General features: G+C 44.8%; 1 protein-coding gene across 1 annotated transcript in view; it reads left to right on the top strand.

Moving 5' to 3' along the window:
- Positions 1-13,713, top strand: part of nxph2a (neurexophilin 2a) — a 177,280-nt gene extending 163,567 nt beyond the window's left edge. The window contains exon 3 of the mRNA XM_085986652.1: positions 10,870-13,713. Coding sequence (XP_085842778.1) covers positions 10,870-11,619 — 750 coding nt within the window. The 3' untranslated portion in view covers positions 11,620-13,713. The remainder of the gene's footprint in view (positions 1-10,869) is intronic.
- Positions 13,714-14,839: the final 1,126 nt, after the last annotated feature.

The raw sequence follows: 14,839 nt of genomic DNA, 5'->3' as shown, positions 1-14,839 counted from the left end.
ACGAGCCAACCGCCCCAAATGTGAGTTCTTCAGGAGACAAATCTCGTATTGTGGCCACATGATTGATGAGGAAGGGTTGCATAAGTCGCCGGACAAGATTGAAGCTGTAGTCAAGGCTCCAGCACCGGAAAATGTGTCGCAACTGAGGTCGTTCCTCGGGTTGGTGAACTACTACCATAAGTTCTTGCCGAATTTATCTACAATTCTGCACCCACTGAACACCCTGCTGCAAACCGGAGTAACATGGAAATGGAGTGATGAGTGTAAGCGTGCCTTTCAGAAATGTAAATGCCTAATCACTTCAAAAGAAGTATTGGCCCACTACAATCCAACACTGCCGATTTGGTTAGCATGTGATGCGTCTCCCTACGGCATCGGAGCGGTGCTGTCACACAAATTCCTTGACGGTTCAGAGAGGCCAATAGCCTTTGCGTCACGCTCGTTAACCTCAGCCGAGCGTAACTACGCCCAGATTGACAGGGAGGCCCTCAGCCTGGTGTGGGGGGTGAAGAAGTTCAATCACTATCTGCACGGGCAGAAATTCACCCTACTGACTGATCATCAGCCCCTGGTCTCCATTTTTAACCCAAAGAAGGGCGTTCCGGTGATGACGGTGCAACGGCTGCAAAGATGGTCACTTTTTCTAGGGGCACATCAGTACGACATAGAGTACAAGGGTACGAAACAGCATGGAAACGTTGATGGGCTGTCGCGCCTACCATTGCCTACGGTAGAGGAAGCACCTGCAGTGGACCCTGTAGAGATATTCCATGCGACCATAGTTGAATGTCTACCTGTTACAAACTCAAGTATAGAGAAGGAAACCTGAAATGACCCGACACTCTCTCGGGTCTATGATTTGACGGTGAAGGGATGGCCAGCACATGGCGACTCACTGTTGCCAGCATTCTCGCCAAGGAGAGAACAGCTGTCAGTGTGCCGGGGGACCTTGATGTGTGGATCCCGAGTGGTAATTCCACCCAAGTTGAGAGATAGAGTGCTCAATGAGGTTCATGAGGGTCATCTGGGAGGGGTAAAAATGAAGAGCCTAGCCAGGGTGTTTGTGTGGTGGCCGGGAATCGATAAAGAAATCGAGGATATGACCAAGAGATGCACAGGATGCCAGAAGGTCCAAAACGCTCCACCACAGGCCCCGCTACATCCATGGGAGTGGCCCTCATCTCCATGGCAACGGGTACACATTGATTTTGCTGGTCCATTTATGGACTCAATGTTCCTAATCGCTGTGGACGCCCATTCAAAATGGCCAGAGGTCATCAAAATGTCCTCCACCACCATGGAGAAAACTATTGCAGTCCTACGGACCATCTTCGCCAGGAATGGCTTGCCAGAACAGATTTGCTCCGACAATGGGCCACAGTTTGTGTCCGAGGATTTCCGGAGGTTTCTGAGGAATAATGGGGTGAAACATTACACATCTGCCCCATATCATCCAGCCACAAATGGATTGGCTGAGAGGTTTGTTCAGACCTTTAAAAAGGCAATAAAGGCAATGCATAATGACGACATACCACTACAACACAAGGTGGATAATTTCTTGTTTGCTTACCGGAATGCGACACATGCAGTCACCAACCAAACTCCAGCCATAATGTTCTTCAACCGAAGGCTAAGATGTCACCTGGATTTGCTCAAACCAAACATAAGACGAGATGTTGAGGTTAAGCAATTCCAGCACATAAATGAGAAGCCAACCAGGAGCTTCAAGATAGGGCAACCAGTCTTGGCCCGCGACTACCGAACAGAAAAATGGCAGCCAGGAACGATATGCACACAGCAGGGACCACTAATGGACACAGTGGACGTTGGAGAGAGCATCATGAGACACCATGCTGACCAGATTCTAGAGTCACAGGAACAAGCCAAACCCATACCACGAGCAGGTGCACCTGGTAATCAACCCGAAGTACAGATTGCGTCTACCTCAGAAGCAGTGATATTGGAAGCTGACGAACCAACCAATGACAATGAGCCAGAATTAACTCCGCTGCAAGAACAGGATACTCGAGAAAGGCATTATCCAGTCAGGATCAGGAAGCCTCCTCAAAGACTGAACTTATAAATGATTATTTCAGTTGATGTATATAGTACAGAGAAAATTGTAATTGTAATTAGTTATTATTTAGTTGTTAAATGAATGTTATGTACTGTTTATCTAAAAGGGGAGGAATTGTTGTGTATGTACCTTTAAGAGAAGAACTGATTCTATACTGCAGTACCGGCAGTGACCACCCCTGTATATAAAGCCATAGCAGGCTTCTGTAATTCAGTCTTGAATTACTCTCTGTCAGTAAATACCTGTTTCATTGTTCTCCTGCAGTCTGAGTATTATTGATCCTCGGACACTACTGTCAGTGCATTTCTTTCCCCATGACCCTGGACAAGCAGCAAGAGTGCGCAATGGGATTTGCTACAATAGCTGGCTTCCCCATGGTCCAGGGCGCCATTGACTGCACGCATGTGGCTTTGCGGGCGCCTCGAGGATGCCGAGGATTACCGCAACCAGCAGGGGTTCCACTCGTTGAATGTGCAGTTGGTGTGTGACCACAGGCAGCTGATACTAGCTGTCAATGCCCGCTTTCCAGGCAGCAGCCACGACGCCATCATCCTGCGCCAGACTTCTGTGGCAGACCTTTTCGAAGCCCTGGCTCACCCAGGGGGCTGGCTTCTCGGGGACAAGGGCTATCCTCTGTGCACCTGGCTGATGACCCCGCTCCGTGCACCCAGCACCCCTGCTGAAGAACGATACAATGACAGCCATCAAACGACCAGGAACATCATTGAGCACACAATCGGCATGCTCAAGCAATGGTTCCACTGTCTGGACCATTCCGGGGGAACCCTTCAGTACTCGCCTGAGCGAGTCTCCCATTTCATTGTAGTGTGCTGCATGCTGCATAACCTGGCAATCCTCAGGACTCAGCCACTGCCAGCATACATTGGAGCACCAGCAGAGGAGGAGGAGGAGGAGCACCAAGACGGGAGGGAGGCACAAAGTGCAAGGGCCATCCGTCAACGGCTTATTGCTAGTCGGTTCTAGGCCCCCTCTGAGGAAATGGCTTGTGCCATTGAAAGAACATGAATGGAACGGTTCCGCAAACCCTGAGCCGGTCAAGGCAACAAATAGTTCAAAGAGCAAACATGCACAATCTGAATAAAGACAATTATTTATTTAACAAACTATGTGCCCTTCCTGCATGACAAAGTAATACAGAGAAACCCTAAAAAAAAACAGTCAGACACATAACTGGCTCTCACAACCTGGAGACAATGAACAAAAGAGTTAACAAAAAATGACCACGATCCTCGGCCTTCACTAAAAAAATTACCAGCATTTTGCCACACCTCCTACTTTTTGGCCTTCGAGGGTGATTTGCTTCGCTTGCGAGATTGGCCCCTTCCCACCCTGCAGCTCCTCCGCAATGGGACCCCAGTGGCTGCAGCAAGGCTGGGGGAAGGCTGTTGAGTGTCATAAACTAAGTCGGCAGATGCCCTTGGGGGACGGCCTGGACCAGCTCTGGGCCTGGAGGGCCCGGCTGCTGACTGCTCCAACTCTGCATGGGCGGCAGCAGTCTGTCCTATGGGTGGTGGCAGCTGCAGTGGAGGAGTGACAGTGCTGGCAGCAGGAATGCTGCCATCCTGACAGAGGACAGGCACTCCCTGGTCGACGACACACTGGCCCTCCCACGGGGCAGCACTGCAGCATGCGGAGCAATCTGCTGAAGCACAGACTGCTGGCCTTCTGCGGCGCGGCGAGGGCCCCGGCGATTCGTACCTGATGCAGCGAGGGTGGCAGCAGTCAGTGCTCGTGTGGCCTCAATCTGTGTCTGCATCAGACCAGCCACTGGCTGCATTGCACCACTAAGCACTTGGCCGGAAGCCGCCTGTGCTCCCTGTGCTGCACCGAATTCCTGCAGACTCCTTGCCAGTGCTGCACCGAAGTCCTGCAGACTCCTTGCCTGTGCTGCCCCGAAGTCCTAGACACTCCTTGCCAGTGACTCTATGGAGTCGGGCATCCTTGCCACTGCAGCCATGAGCTCAGTATGCCTCTGCTCCGCCTGGGCGCCCATTTCAGCGAGGAGCCGCACCTCTTCTGCGCTCACTGTAGCAGGACTGAAGGCCAGACTTTCCCTCCGGGGAGAAGGCCGCCGAGCTTCCCTAACCCCGCCCCCCCCCCGCGTTGCTGCAGCCCGCTGGGCCCCGGAGCTTCACCCTCCTCAGACCCTTCCCCCCTGCTCCCCTCCAGGGAAGACGTGTCCCCATTATGGCCATGGGCTGCCTCGGCTGAGGGTGGCACTGCTGGTCCAGCTTCCTCTTCCTCCTCACCTTCAGAATCACTCACAGTTGTTTTGATTTCTTTTTGGGTTCAATAAAGACTCATTTCTGAAAGAGAATGTTGTTTAATCTTCAAGACTTTCTACAGCTTTTTACAGAACACACTATGCTGTGATGCATATAGAATGAAACTGAAAGTAAAACTCCTCTGGACTGCTTGTCTCTCACATGACCTCTGCTGGTCAGGCACAAGTAATCAAAAACACAGACAAATATGCTGTACGGCATAAGTAATCAAACACAGACAAATATCATCACTATTTGCTGATATCATTACAACAGTGGCAGCTTGAGGGCCCACCTCCTCACCTGGCGAATCAGCATCTGAAAGCAGGGATGTACAAGAGTTACTTTAGCGTGAGGACAGGGCGGCAGCGAGGGAGGCATGAGTGCTGCAATGCACTGTATTGGTTCGATAGTGGCAAAGGATGCTGGTGTGAGGCACAACTGGAAGGAGAGAGGTCAAAAAGGTGATGACCTTACCATTGCTGTCCAGAACGGGGTCGGCATCTCCAGTGGCGACGGGGCCAATCATGCGGCCTGCCATAATCCGCTCCACTCGCTGCTCCAGATCGCTGAGGTCTTTAAGGTCAGGCCGGCCTCCCCCGGTCCATTGCTGCTGCCTCCTATTGTGGGCCAGCTTGCCCTGCAAGAGAAAGGATGGGCTCTGAGTACACTGTCAAGCCCTGATCTTGGCTGCACTGCCTCCCATGGTCGAATAGCCCTTACAGTGTGAAGCCCTGATCTTGGTTGCACTGCCTCCCATGGTGGAATAACCCTTACAGAGTGAAGCCCTGATCTTGGCTGCACTGCCTCCCATGGTTGAATAGCCCTTACAGTGTGTAAAGTGGTGAATGCGCATGTGAGTTTCATGAAAGGCCCATAGGTGTTGGATGAGGGCTGGGCACTGGGGCTTTCAGGACCCTTTGGCCATAAAGTGAGGTGCACATGCAGGGATGAAGAGGCTACTGAAAAGGGTACTCACCCTGACAACCCGAGTGAGGTCGTTGAACTTCTTCCTGCATTGCACAGGGGTCCTAGGTACCATGCTGCTAGAGGTCACTCTGTGTGCCACCTCCCTCCAAGCTTTGCGGTAGTTGGTGGGCAGCGGCCTCCTGCCACTGTCCGGAAACAGGATAGATCACCTGCGCTCCACTGCGCCAACCAGAACCTTCAGGGCCCCCTCACTGAACGACTGCGCTCGCTCCCTGGCCCTCTCCATGGTCCTAGGCGTTAGAATGTGGCAGCAGGTCTGTCCAGGCCGAGAATCAGGGCTCCAATGTGCACGGTGTGGCAGCAATCCAAATTGACCCTCCACCTTTAAGAGCTGACTGGCGCCAGTGTGTCTGCCTGCAATCACTAACTGGCCGCACCTGCGCTGCGCCTGCCGGAGAAGCGAGGCGCTACCACCTAGGACCAGGGAGCGAGCGCAGTGGTTCAGTGAGGGGGCCCTGAAGGTTCTGGTTGGCGCAGTGGAGCGCAGGCAATCTATCCTGTTTCCGGACAGTGGCAGGACTCCTTTTAGACTTGATCTTTACAGGTACGATGGCAAGAATACAATCACTGTCACCGGCCCCAGTGAATCCACAAGTCTCTGGTTCTAGCGACACCAGAGCACTTGAAACAACCTTCTCGTCGGTATTGTTTTCTTCACTCTTCTTAGAGACTTGTTCTTCTTTGTGGATATGCAGCAGACTGGGATGTTTCCGAGTGCACTCTCTGCATGTTGTTCTTTGCTTACAGTTTCTGCTCAGGTGCCCCTGAGAGAGACATCCAAAACATAGGCCATTGTACTTCAGAAATTCGATTCTGTCTTTATGTGGCTGTGCTTTGATGTCACTGCAGAAATCCAATGTATGATTCTTCTGGCAGAATAAACATGGCTTCTGAAAGGCATTAGCAGGTGTCACTGTGCTGCTCTTTTTGGGAGATGAGTTCTGAGACTTTTCTTCCCCAGCCTGAGTGACGATAGTTGCAAAGCTGCTTCCCCTGGAACCACCTTTCCCGAGAGTCTTTGATTCAGCAGGCTTGGCTTTCACTCTTCCATCAGTAGTCGAGCTGACATCCTGGATGTTTCCAAACAATGGGTCCCTAGCAATTTTAGCCTGTTTGTCTATGAAATTCACTAAGTCTGCAAACCTGGCTCTACTTTTCCGTCTCTCCATTATCTCAAAGGCTGTTCTTCTCCATTGTTCTCTCATCCTGTAAGGAAGCTTAGAGATGATGATTCTCATAGTCATAGGATTGTCCATCTCTTCCATGAATTCAACATCCTCCATGGTGTTGCGACATCCTATGAGAAAAAGAACATATGTGTTCAGTGCCTCCCCGTCCTCTGATCTGATCTGTGGCCACTTAGTAGCCTTTTCAATATATGCAGTGGCTATCTTCAGCTCGTTACCATAGTGCTCCTGCAGCAACTTCCTGGCTTCTATGTATCCCCGGTCCAGTCTCATGTGTTCACAGCTTCTGACCAGGACTTGTGGTTTACCACTGGTGTACTGTCCCAGGTAATACAACTTATCACTGCTGCTCTCTGTTTTGGAGTCAATGGCTTGTTCGAAGGATCTGATGAAGGGCTTATACTTGAGTGGGTCGCCTTGGAACACTGGTATGTCTCTTTGAGGGAGTCAAAACAGATTCTGTTGTTTTACAAACATCTCTGTAATTTTGTTCTGACGTTGCATCACTCGGTATAGGCTTCTCTCTGTGTCTTCAGGCCTCTGGTGGTCATCAGCAGGGTCTAGTCTAGACTGTCTGACGTCTGGGGTAGCATCACGTGCTCCTGTTAGTGGAGAGGCCTCTCTTCCACGCTGTAATGCCAGGAGATGGCCTTCAGATTCTCTTTTAACTCTTGAAGGTGCCCTGGATCCAACTCTGTGTGACAACATTGACTGGCAGTATTCGTTCATGCCATCCTGTGAGCCTTCATAATCTTCATACACACTCAACTTGGCATCTGAGACCGCAATAGCTGTTTTTAGCTCCAGCTGTTCTTTCTTTGCCTGCACTTGGGCCTGTTGGGCCTGCAGTTGGGCCTGCAGTTGGGCCTGCAGTTGGGCCTGTTGGGCCTGCAGTTGGGCCTGCAGTTGGGCCTCTTCCCATTCAAGAGCTTGCTTCTCCACTAAAGATGCTGCGCGCACCATCAACGCTGCCCGTTCAACCTCCTCTCTCATGCGTCGCGACGAGCATGTGGTAGAAGCGACTGACCTGTGTCCAGAAATAGAGCTACCTTTTTTCGATTTTTGCTCAGTCTGGCTGAAGTCTCTGAAATGCTATCATCTGGTCCGACTTCATCGTCATCTTTATCTTTCTCTGCTGTATCAGCATCTTGACGAATCTTTAACATCCACTGTTCTGTGGCCTTGACATAGTCCTTAATGCTGGATGATTTAAGATCAAACCAGTTGTGCTGATCAGCGTTTCCCTCTTCTTCAGACAGAAGTGCTAATACATCTTCATTGAGTACATTAAATTCTTCATGCAACTTGGAGAAATCATAATGCATTATGTCTTCAACTTTCTTAATATTAGCATTATCTTCCATGAGACAATCAATTATCTTCATTTTTCCAGTTATCTGAGCTAATTTAGCCCTCCTTGCACCTATGCTTCTATGTAACTTCTCTTCCATTGCCTTTGGGGTGAGCTTTACTTCCCTCTTTTGGCCAACAATCCTTCTGGCTGGGGGAAGCTCCTCACGGCTCCATAAGGCATCAGCCATTTTACCTGCAGCTCTTATTTAGCTTCTCAATAGAATGAACAAGGCAAGTAACAGTCACTGTACCTTCACTTTCTTATATTGTCGTCTGGCTCCGTGACCATTCATGTATATACGCTCGCCGACAATTCCATCCTTTCCTTCTTAGGGAGTTAGTTTTTGACTAATGTAGTGGCGCTTCGTAATTTCCAAACATGCAGCCACTGAGCTTTGAGGCTTTTAACGAGTAGACGCGTGTCGAAATAAAACGTTCCAAAACGTAACTTTGTCTTTAAACTGTTTACTGTAACACCTTACAAACAGAATTACAAAGCAAAACACGTTTAAACGAACACGGTCAAAAACTGTATTGCTCCAGCCCTCAAAGCCTTTACCTTCTCTCTAGCCTCGTGGAGCTTGAACTGTAAAATGGCTGGATACCATGTGACAAGCTTAAGGACTGTACCATTGTAGCAAGAATAAAGGGGGTACCTCAGACTATACTACTGGAACAAGAGAATAGGGGGTTTCTCAATACAATAAGTCAGTCAGGTAAATTAACTGTATTATACTATTTAACCAATATTTTAAAGTATTTTCTTTCTTAAACTTTCATGACTCTTACAGGCAAGTTTCTCGGACTTGAAAAACATGGTGAGTGGTATTCGACAGGGATCTGTACTGACCCACCTCTGTTTACTATATACATAAATTATCTGACATTGGGAATCGAGGGACGATATCAAAATTTGCTGATAACACAAAATTGGGAGGTATGGCAGATTGTGATGAGTACTATCAAAAGCTGCAGGAAGACATAAATAGGCAACCAGAGAACAGAAATGTGCAGTAATACATTTTAGAAGTTGAATAGGGAAAGTAAGTACACCTTAAATGGTGATATTTTAAATGGAATAGATGAGTAGAGGGATCTTGATGTGCAGGTACACAGGTCACTAAGGTGACAGCACAAGTAGATGAGAACATAAAAAATGTAAACGGTATCCTTGGTTTTATATTTAGAAGCAAAAAATTGCAAAGTAAGGAGATAATGTTGAACTTGTAAAAGACCTTAGTTAGGTGTGTACAATTTTGGAAATCGCATTATTGGAAGGATATAAATGTAATGGAAAAGGCACAACATAGATTCATTAAGGGTTATAGTACCATGGGATCCTTTACAGCCACCTGGGGCCTCAGTTCAACTTCTCATCTGAAAGATGGACACCTCCAACAATGCAGTTGCATTGAAGTGTCAGCCTCGACTATGTGGTCAAGTTTTGGATCAGGGCTTGAACCCAGAGGTGACCCAGAGGTGAATGTGCTACCAACTGAGCCAAGCTGACACTATAGCGTGATGCAAACTTCTGAGTAATTTTGTGCTGTAAGCTCATTCCTACTCGGAACTGATTAGAGATTGCCAAAACCCATTTCACTTAGAATCCTTAGAATCAGCAGAGAGAGACTTTCATCCCGTCAGCGTGAGCTGCATTCAAACTCAGGCCGTAGAAATGAAAACACACTCTTTTGCCACTTACCCCTTATTCTATACTTCTTCAAAACTATCGGCACGCTCCTACAGTTTAACTGAATAACACTCAGTCTGCTGCAGTCATTTTCACGATTGCTTTAGATATTTTATAAAAACAATTTGTAGTGCGCACATTTAATGGCTTTTCAATCTTATTCTATATGTAGTATATTATTCTAGGAGTGTTGCAGTCTCTCAGTACTATGCGCTGTGACATTCACAAGAAGATATTAATCTTTGTTGCTTATTTTTATTCACATCATCTGGGTTGTTTTTATATAGATCATCTCCTTTCTTCTGAGGCCTGGGCAACCTTCCTTTAAGGGGCATGCAGACGATGGAGTTTCCGGCAGGCAGGCACCAAAGACGTGCTCATCTGGCCCATACAGATGAGGTGCCCTCCCACCAACCCCGCAAGCTCCAGCAGCATCAGTGCTGGAGGGCACCACTGGGCACAATCCTGATGGTTATGACAGGATCGCAACCTGAAGTATTTTGGGCCCACACCATTTATTTGGTCCCACTATTTATGTTGCTGGTGAAGGTGTCCTTAACTTATAAATACCATAGGCATGAGTGAATTACTACGTTCTTCTTCATGAGTGATATAATGCCCACCCACTGCACTGCCACCCTAGTATCAATTGTGCAAACTTCAATCACTGTTGCTATAAATGTGTCCTCGGAGAAGGATATTCATGGGGCACTATATTCATTAAGGAAAGGCTTTTAAAAGAAAGAAAAGTGATTGTGTCAACTGTATACTGTAACAATTTTTCTTTTGCATGATGTAATTGTGAGAACAATCATGCATGGCTCTTATGACTCCTAAACTAGAAAAAAAGTTTGTTGGCTTTTCAGAAATGCAATATCCCTTAAATGATAATTGTTTGTTAACTGCAATCATTTTTATTTTCACTCAAATTAGTTAATCATTTTCTTGGGCTTTGAAAATATCACTTTTACGTAATGAATTGGTGGACTATCATTTCCAAATCCTCACACAAAATTAAGTCGTTTATTTTTTTTCTTACGCACAGACTATTACAAAGAATACATAGCAGTTTGTAGGAGACCTGTGTTAAATATAGGTCACCCATATAGTATTGACAGGATGTTGGTTTCTTCTAATTGTTCACAGGAACCCTACAATAATTTGGTAATATTTGGTAAAAGCTGACATATTGACTGTCAAACACAAAAACTGTAGTCCTGAAGGTCCGATTTGGCAGAGCTAATTTGTGATATGCACTTGTATTAACACTTTGGTTTTTAATTCTAGATCACCTCTCATGAGAATCATCTAGGAAGAACATTGGAACTGCTGGAATTAAGGGACAAGGCAGCAAGACAAATATTTGCTGAAAATTTGGCTGATCCACAGAGGGTGAATCCATTGCGGCTGTTTGTGAAGGAGATTCCAAAGCCAAAACAGGACATCACTGATACCCTGCGCATAAAATCTTCAGATGACTTATGGGCATGGTTAAACAACCTAACAGATATTCAGGAATCTCACTCACGGACCAAACGCAGACCCATTGTTAAAACAGGAAAATTCAAGAAAATGTTTGGGTGGGGTGACTTCCATTCTAACATCAAAACTGTTAAACTGAATCTTCTCATTACCGGGAAGATAGTTGACCATGGGAATGGGACTTTCAGCGTGTACTTCAGACATAACTCGACTGGTCTTGGGAATGTGTCTGTAAGCCTGGTTCCACCATCCAAGGTTGTGGAGTTTGATTTCTCCCAGCAGTCAACACTGGAGACCAAGGAGTCCAAGACATTCAACTGTCGAATCGAGTACGAGAAAACAGACAGAGCAAAGAAGACCGCACTATGTAATTATGATCCTTCAAAGATATGCTATCAGGAGCAGACCCAAAGTCATGTTTCCTGGTTATGTTCCAAACCATTCAAGGTTATATGCATATATATAGCTTTCTACAGTGTAGATTATAAACTTGTGCAGAAAGTTTGTCCCGATTACAATTATCATAGTGAAACCCCTTATTATTCCTCTGGTTAACAGAATACCCATGGCATATGTTATGTGAAGACTGCCATTCTGTATGTAACTTATTTATACATAGTCAATGTCATGGAATAATAATGATAGTAACTGTTTAAGACAGGCACATCTGGTTTGATGCAGCTGTTACCCCAAAGGGAACATCTGATGGTGTAAGTGCATGATGAGCAATTGTAAACTGAAGAGTCTGTTATAAACAGTCCTCATAGCAAGAACAAAATTTAAATAATATGCAGTTATAAAAAAAAAATAAACGTTGTCTTCAAAACCTCAGCCTAAGGCTGAACTGCATATTTATATTTCAACCACAGCTCCCTATACAAGAACGAACAGCTTTCTAAATGTCAAATTTGCACATTAATTGACAAATCCAGTCTTTATAGGGTGTTTTTTTTCTGGGGGAAAAAAAGAAAGTGCAAAGTAGTTTCCTCAACTAGCCGAAACATAATATAGCATTGTAAAAAACTAACTGAACACATGTTAATGTACAATATAGTGTGTTTTGGAAATGTAGTCCTGTAAAATTGTTTCTTTATAAAAGGCTGTTTATGTGCCAATAAAATATTAAAATTGAGAATAAACTAGAAGACACAGAGAAAGCAACTTAGAAAACAAATATACTGTTCTCCATTTTTTGTGCAATCCTTCAATAAAATGTCACATAGCTCACTTCAACATGTTTTAGTATTTAATAAGCATTTTAAAATGAAATGGGTACAACAGCAGCAATGTACTCAATCAATGCAAACATATTTATAAACCTTACAGACCTCACACCTGTGGAACTCTTTACTTTCTTTAATCTCCCTTATTTCTACAGACAACTTTTTTTTAATTCAACCTTGGTGTTGCCCTGCACTGTGGGCCTAGGTTTTAATTAAAAAATATAACTAAGAATAACATTCGCTTTGCAGCACCTCTCTTTTAGCTGTCCCTCAACCTCTTTCTCTCTGTTGCAATCATTTATCTTTCTTCATTTTATCAATATTACAATGGTCAGTGCTGCTTTTTAAGCTTTCACACAACATGCTCTTTCTGCTCCCTACATTCTCATTGTGTTAAAATCAAGATTCTTGGTCGAGTCGCTCTAACTGTTACTTTCCCAGAACCTCAGACAGAGGAAGGTTGGGATTTCCAGCTCTTTTCTTTCAACCTACAATCTTCAGATTTCTCAAACACAAGCTTGGAGTCACCTAATCACTATTGCCTGGTTTAACTAGTCTTTTTTAAAAATTCTTTCCAACCTGCGTGATGTCCAGCAGAAATGGTCTTGACCCTTCATTTTGGTTTTTCAATTACAAAAACATATATATTGTGCTTCGAATACACACCAGTTCCTAGCATGAGTGTTTTTTCACGCTATTATTTTGACCCTTTATTCTCACCAGGGAGGTTGCATAGATCTGGACAGGCTACCACTTATCTTTGTGATCCGAAATGTTGCCAGTGTAATACTAAATCTGGAAAATACACACACAGTGGATTTCATTATTGGAGCTCAATTGCACCCATGTATGTATGTATGTATATATATATATAAAATCTTATTTCTGGGTTAATTTTCAAGTATCTCCTTTTACATTCCTTAATTTAGTGCAGTGATTAGGTTTCATTTAAATGTTTCTAAAATAATGAAACGGAGAGTCTGAAATGGCAGCGTTCATTAAAGATCCATCATTCTGGCACCTTTAAATCAAAAGGAAGACTGCACTAAAAGAATAAGGCACAAGGAACAGTGTTACATCTATTATATAATGTAGTTATTTAGCTATTTCACAGTAATAATTGAAGTGTTAAGTATGGTATATATCAGTATATGTACTATGTACAGGTACATTGCAAGTATATGTCAGTACAGATGCATTGCTGCCTAATTACAGTAAAACGTTTGGTTTTTAATACAAACATGTATAGCTTGTGTACTGTGTGCAAGTATTTCACTTTGGTTAAATATTTTATGTTGCAGCTCGACTGTATGCATCCTGTTATGTGTGAGGAGATGCACTGTATAAAAGAAAATGAGTTACATTTGTAAAGCAATAAAATACTTGAAGGTATTTTATCTTTAAAGAAATCCGTGGTAAATAATTTGTGGAATCCATAAAGCAGTGCATCAGCAATGAGTGTTTGTTTTCTGCACACATATTTAAGCCAGTGCTTCATTCGACTGTCACACAAACCAAGAGAAAATACATCTTAAGTGCCTTTAAAAAGTGAAGATATGCTAAAATGAAACAGACTTATATTATAATTTTCTCTAACCTGTTTTGTCCACGTGTACTAGTATTGCACACGGGTTATTTAATTACAATACTAAAAGGATTGTTCTCAGCTTCTTCACTTGCTATCAACTAATTTTCAATTGATGGTTACAGGTAAGTCTGTTTCAGATTTGCAGCATCTGGAGCATTTGGCTTTTTGAGGGTATTTCCCCACTTTTAAGAACATAAGAAATAGGAGCAGGAGTAGGCCATACAGCCCCTCGAGCCTGCTCCACCATTCAATAAGATCATGGCTGATCTTGGGCTCAAAGCCACTTCCCCGCCTGCTCCCCATAAACCTTCACTCCTTTATCTTGCAAAAATTTGTCTATCTCCACCTTAAATGTATTTAATGACCCAGCCTCCACGGCTCTCTGGAGCAGAGAATTCCACAGATTTATGACACTCTGAGAGCAGAAATTCCTCCTCATCTCAGTTCTAAAAGGGCGACCCTTTATTCTGAAACTGTGCCCCCAAGTTCTAGATTTCCCCACGAGGGGAAACATCCTCTCTGCATATACCTTGTCGAGCCCCCTCAGTATCTTATATGTTTCAATAAGATCACCTCTCATTCTTCCAAATTCCAATGAGTATAGGCCCAACCTGCTCAACCTTTCTTCATCTCAGGAATCAACCATGTGAATCGTCTCTGAACTGCCTCCAATGCAAGTATATCCTTCCTTAAATAAGGAGACCAAAACTGTACGCAGTACTCAAGGTGTGGTCTCACCAATACCCTGTACAGTTGTAGCAGGACTTCCCTGCTTTTATACTCCAACCCCTTTGAAATAAAGGCCAACATTCCATTTGCCTTTTTGATTACTTGCTGTACCTGCATGCTAACTTTTTGTGTTTCATGCACAAGGACCCCCAGAGGCATTTTGTAACCTCTCTCCATTTAAATAATAATTAGCTTTTTTATTTTTCCTGCCAAAGTGGATAACCTCACACTTTCC

This window comes from Somniosus microcephalus, chromosome 4 (genome assembly GCF_052327205.1).
Source record: "Somniosus microcephalus isolate GS21.2 chromosome 4, FLI_Smic_1.0, whole genome shotgun sequence".
Classification (NCBI taxonomy): domain Eukaryota; kingdom Metazoa; phylum Chordata; class Chondrichthyes; order Squaliformes; family Somniosidae; genus Somniosus; species Somniosus microcephalus.
The sequence above is the reverse complement of the archived record's forward strand: the minus strand, read 5'-3'. Positions and strand labels throughout refer to the sequence as shown.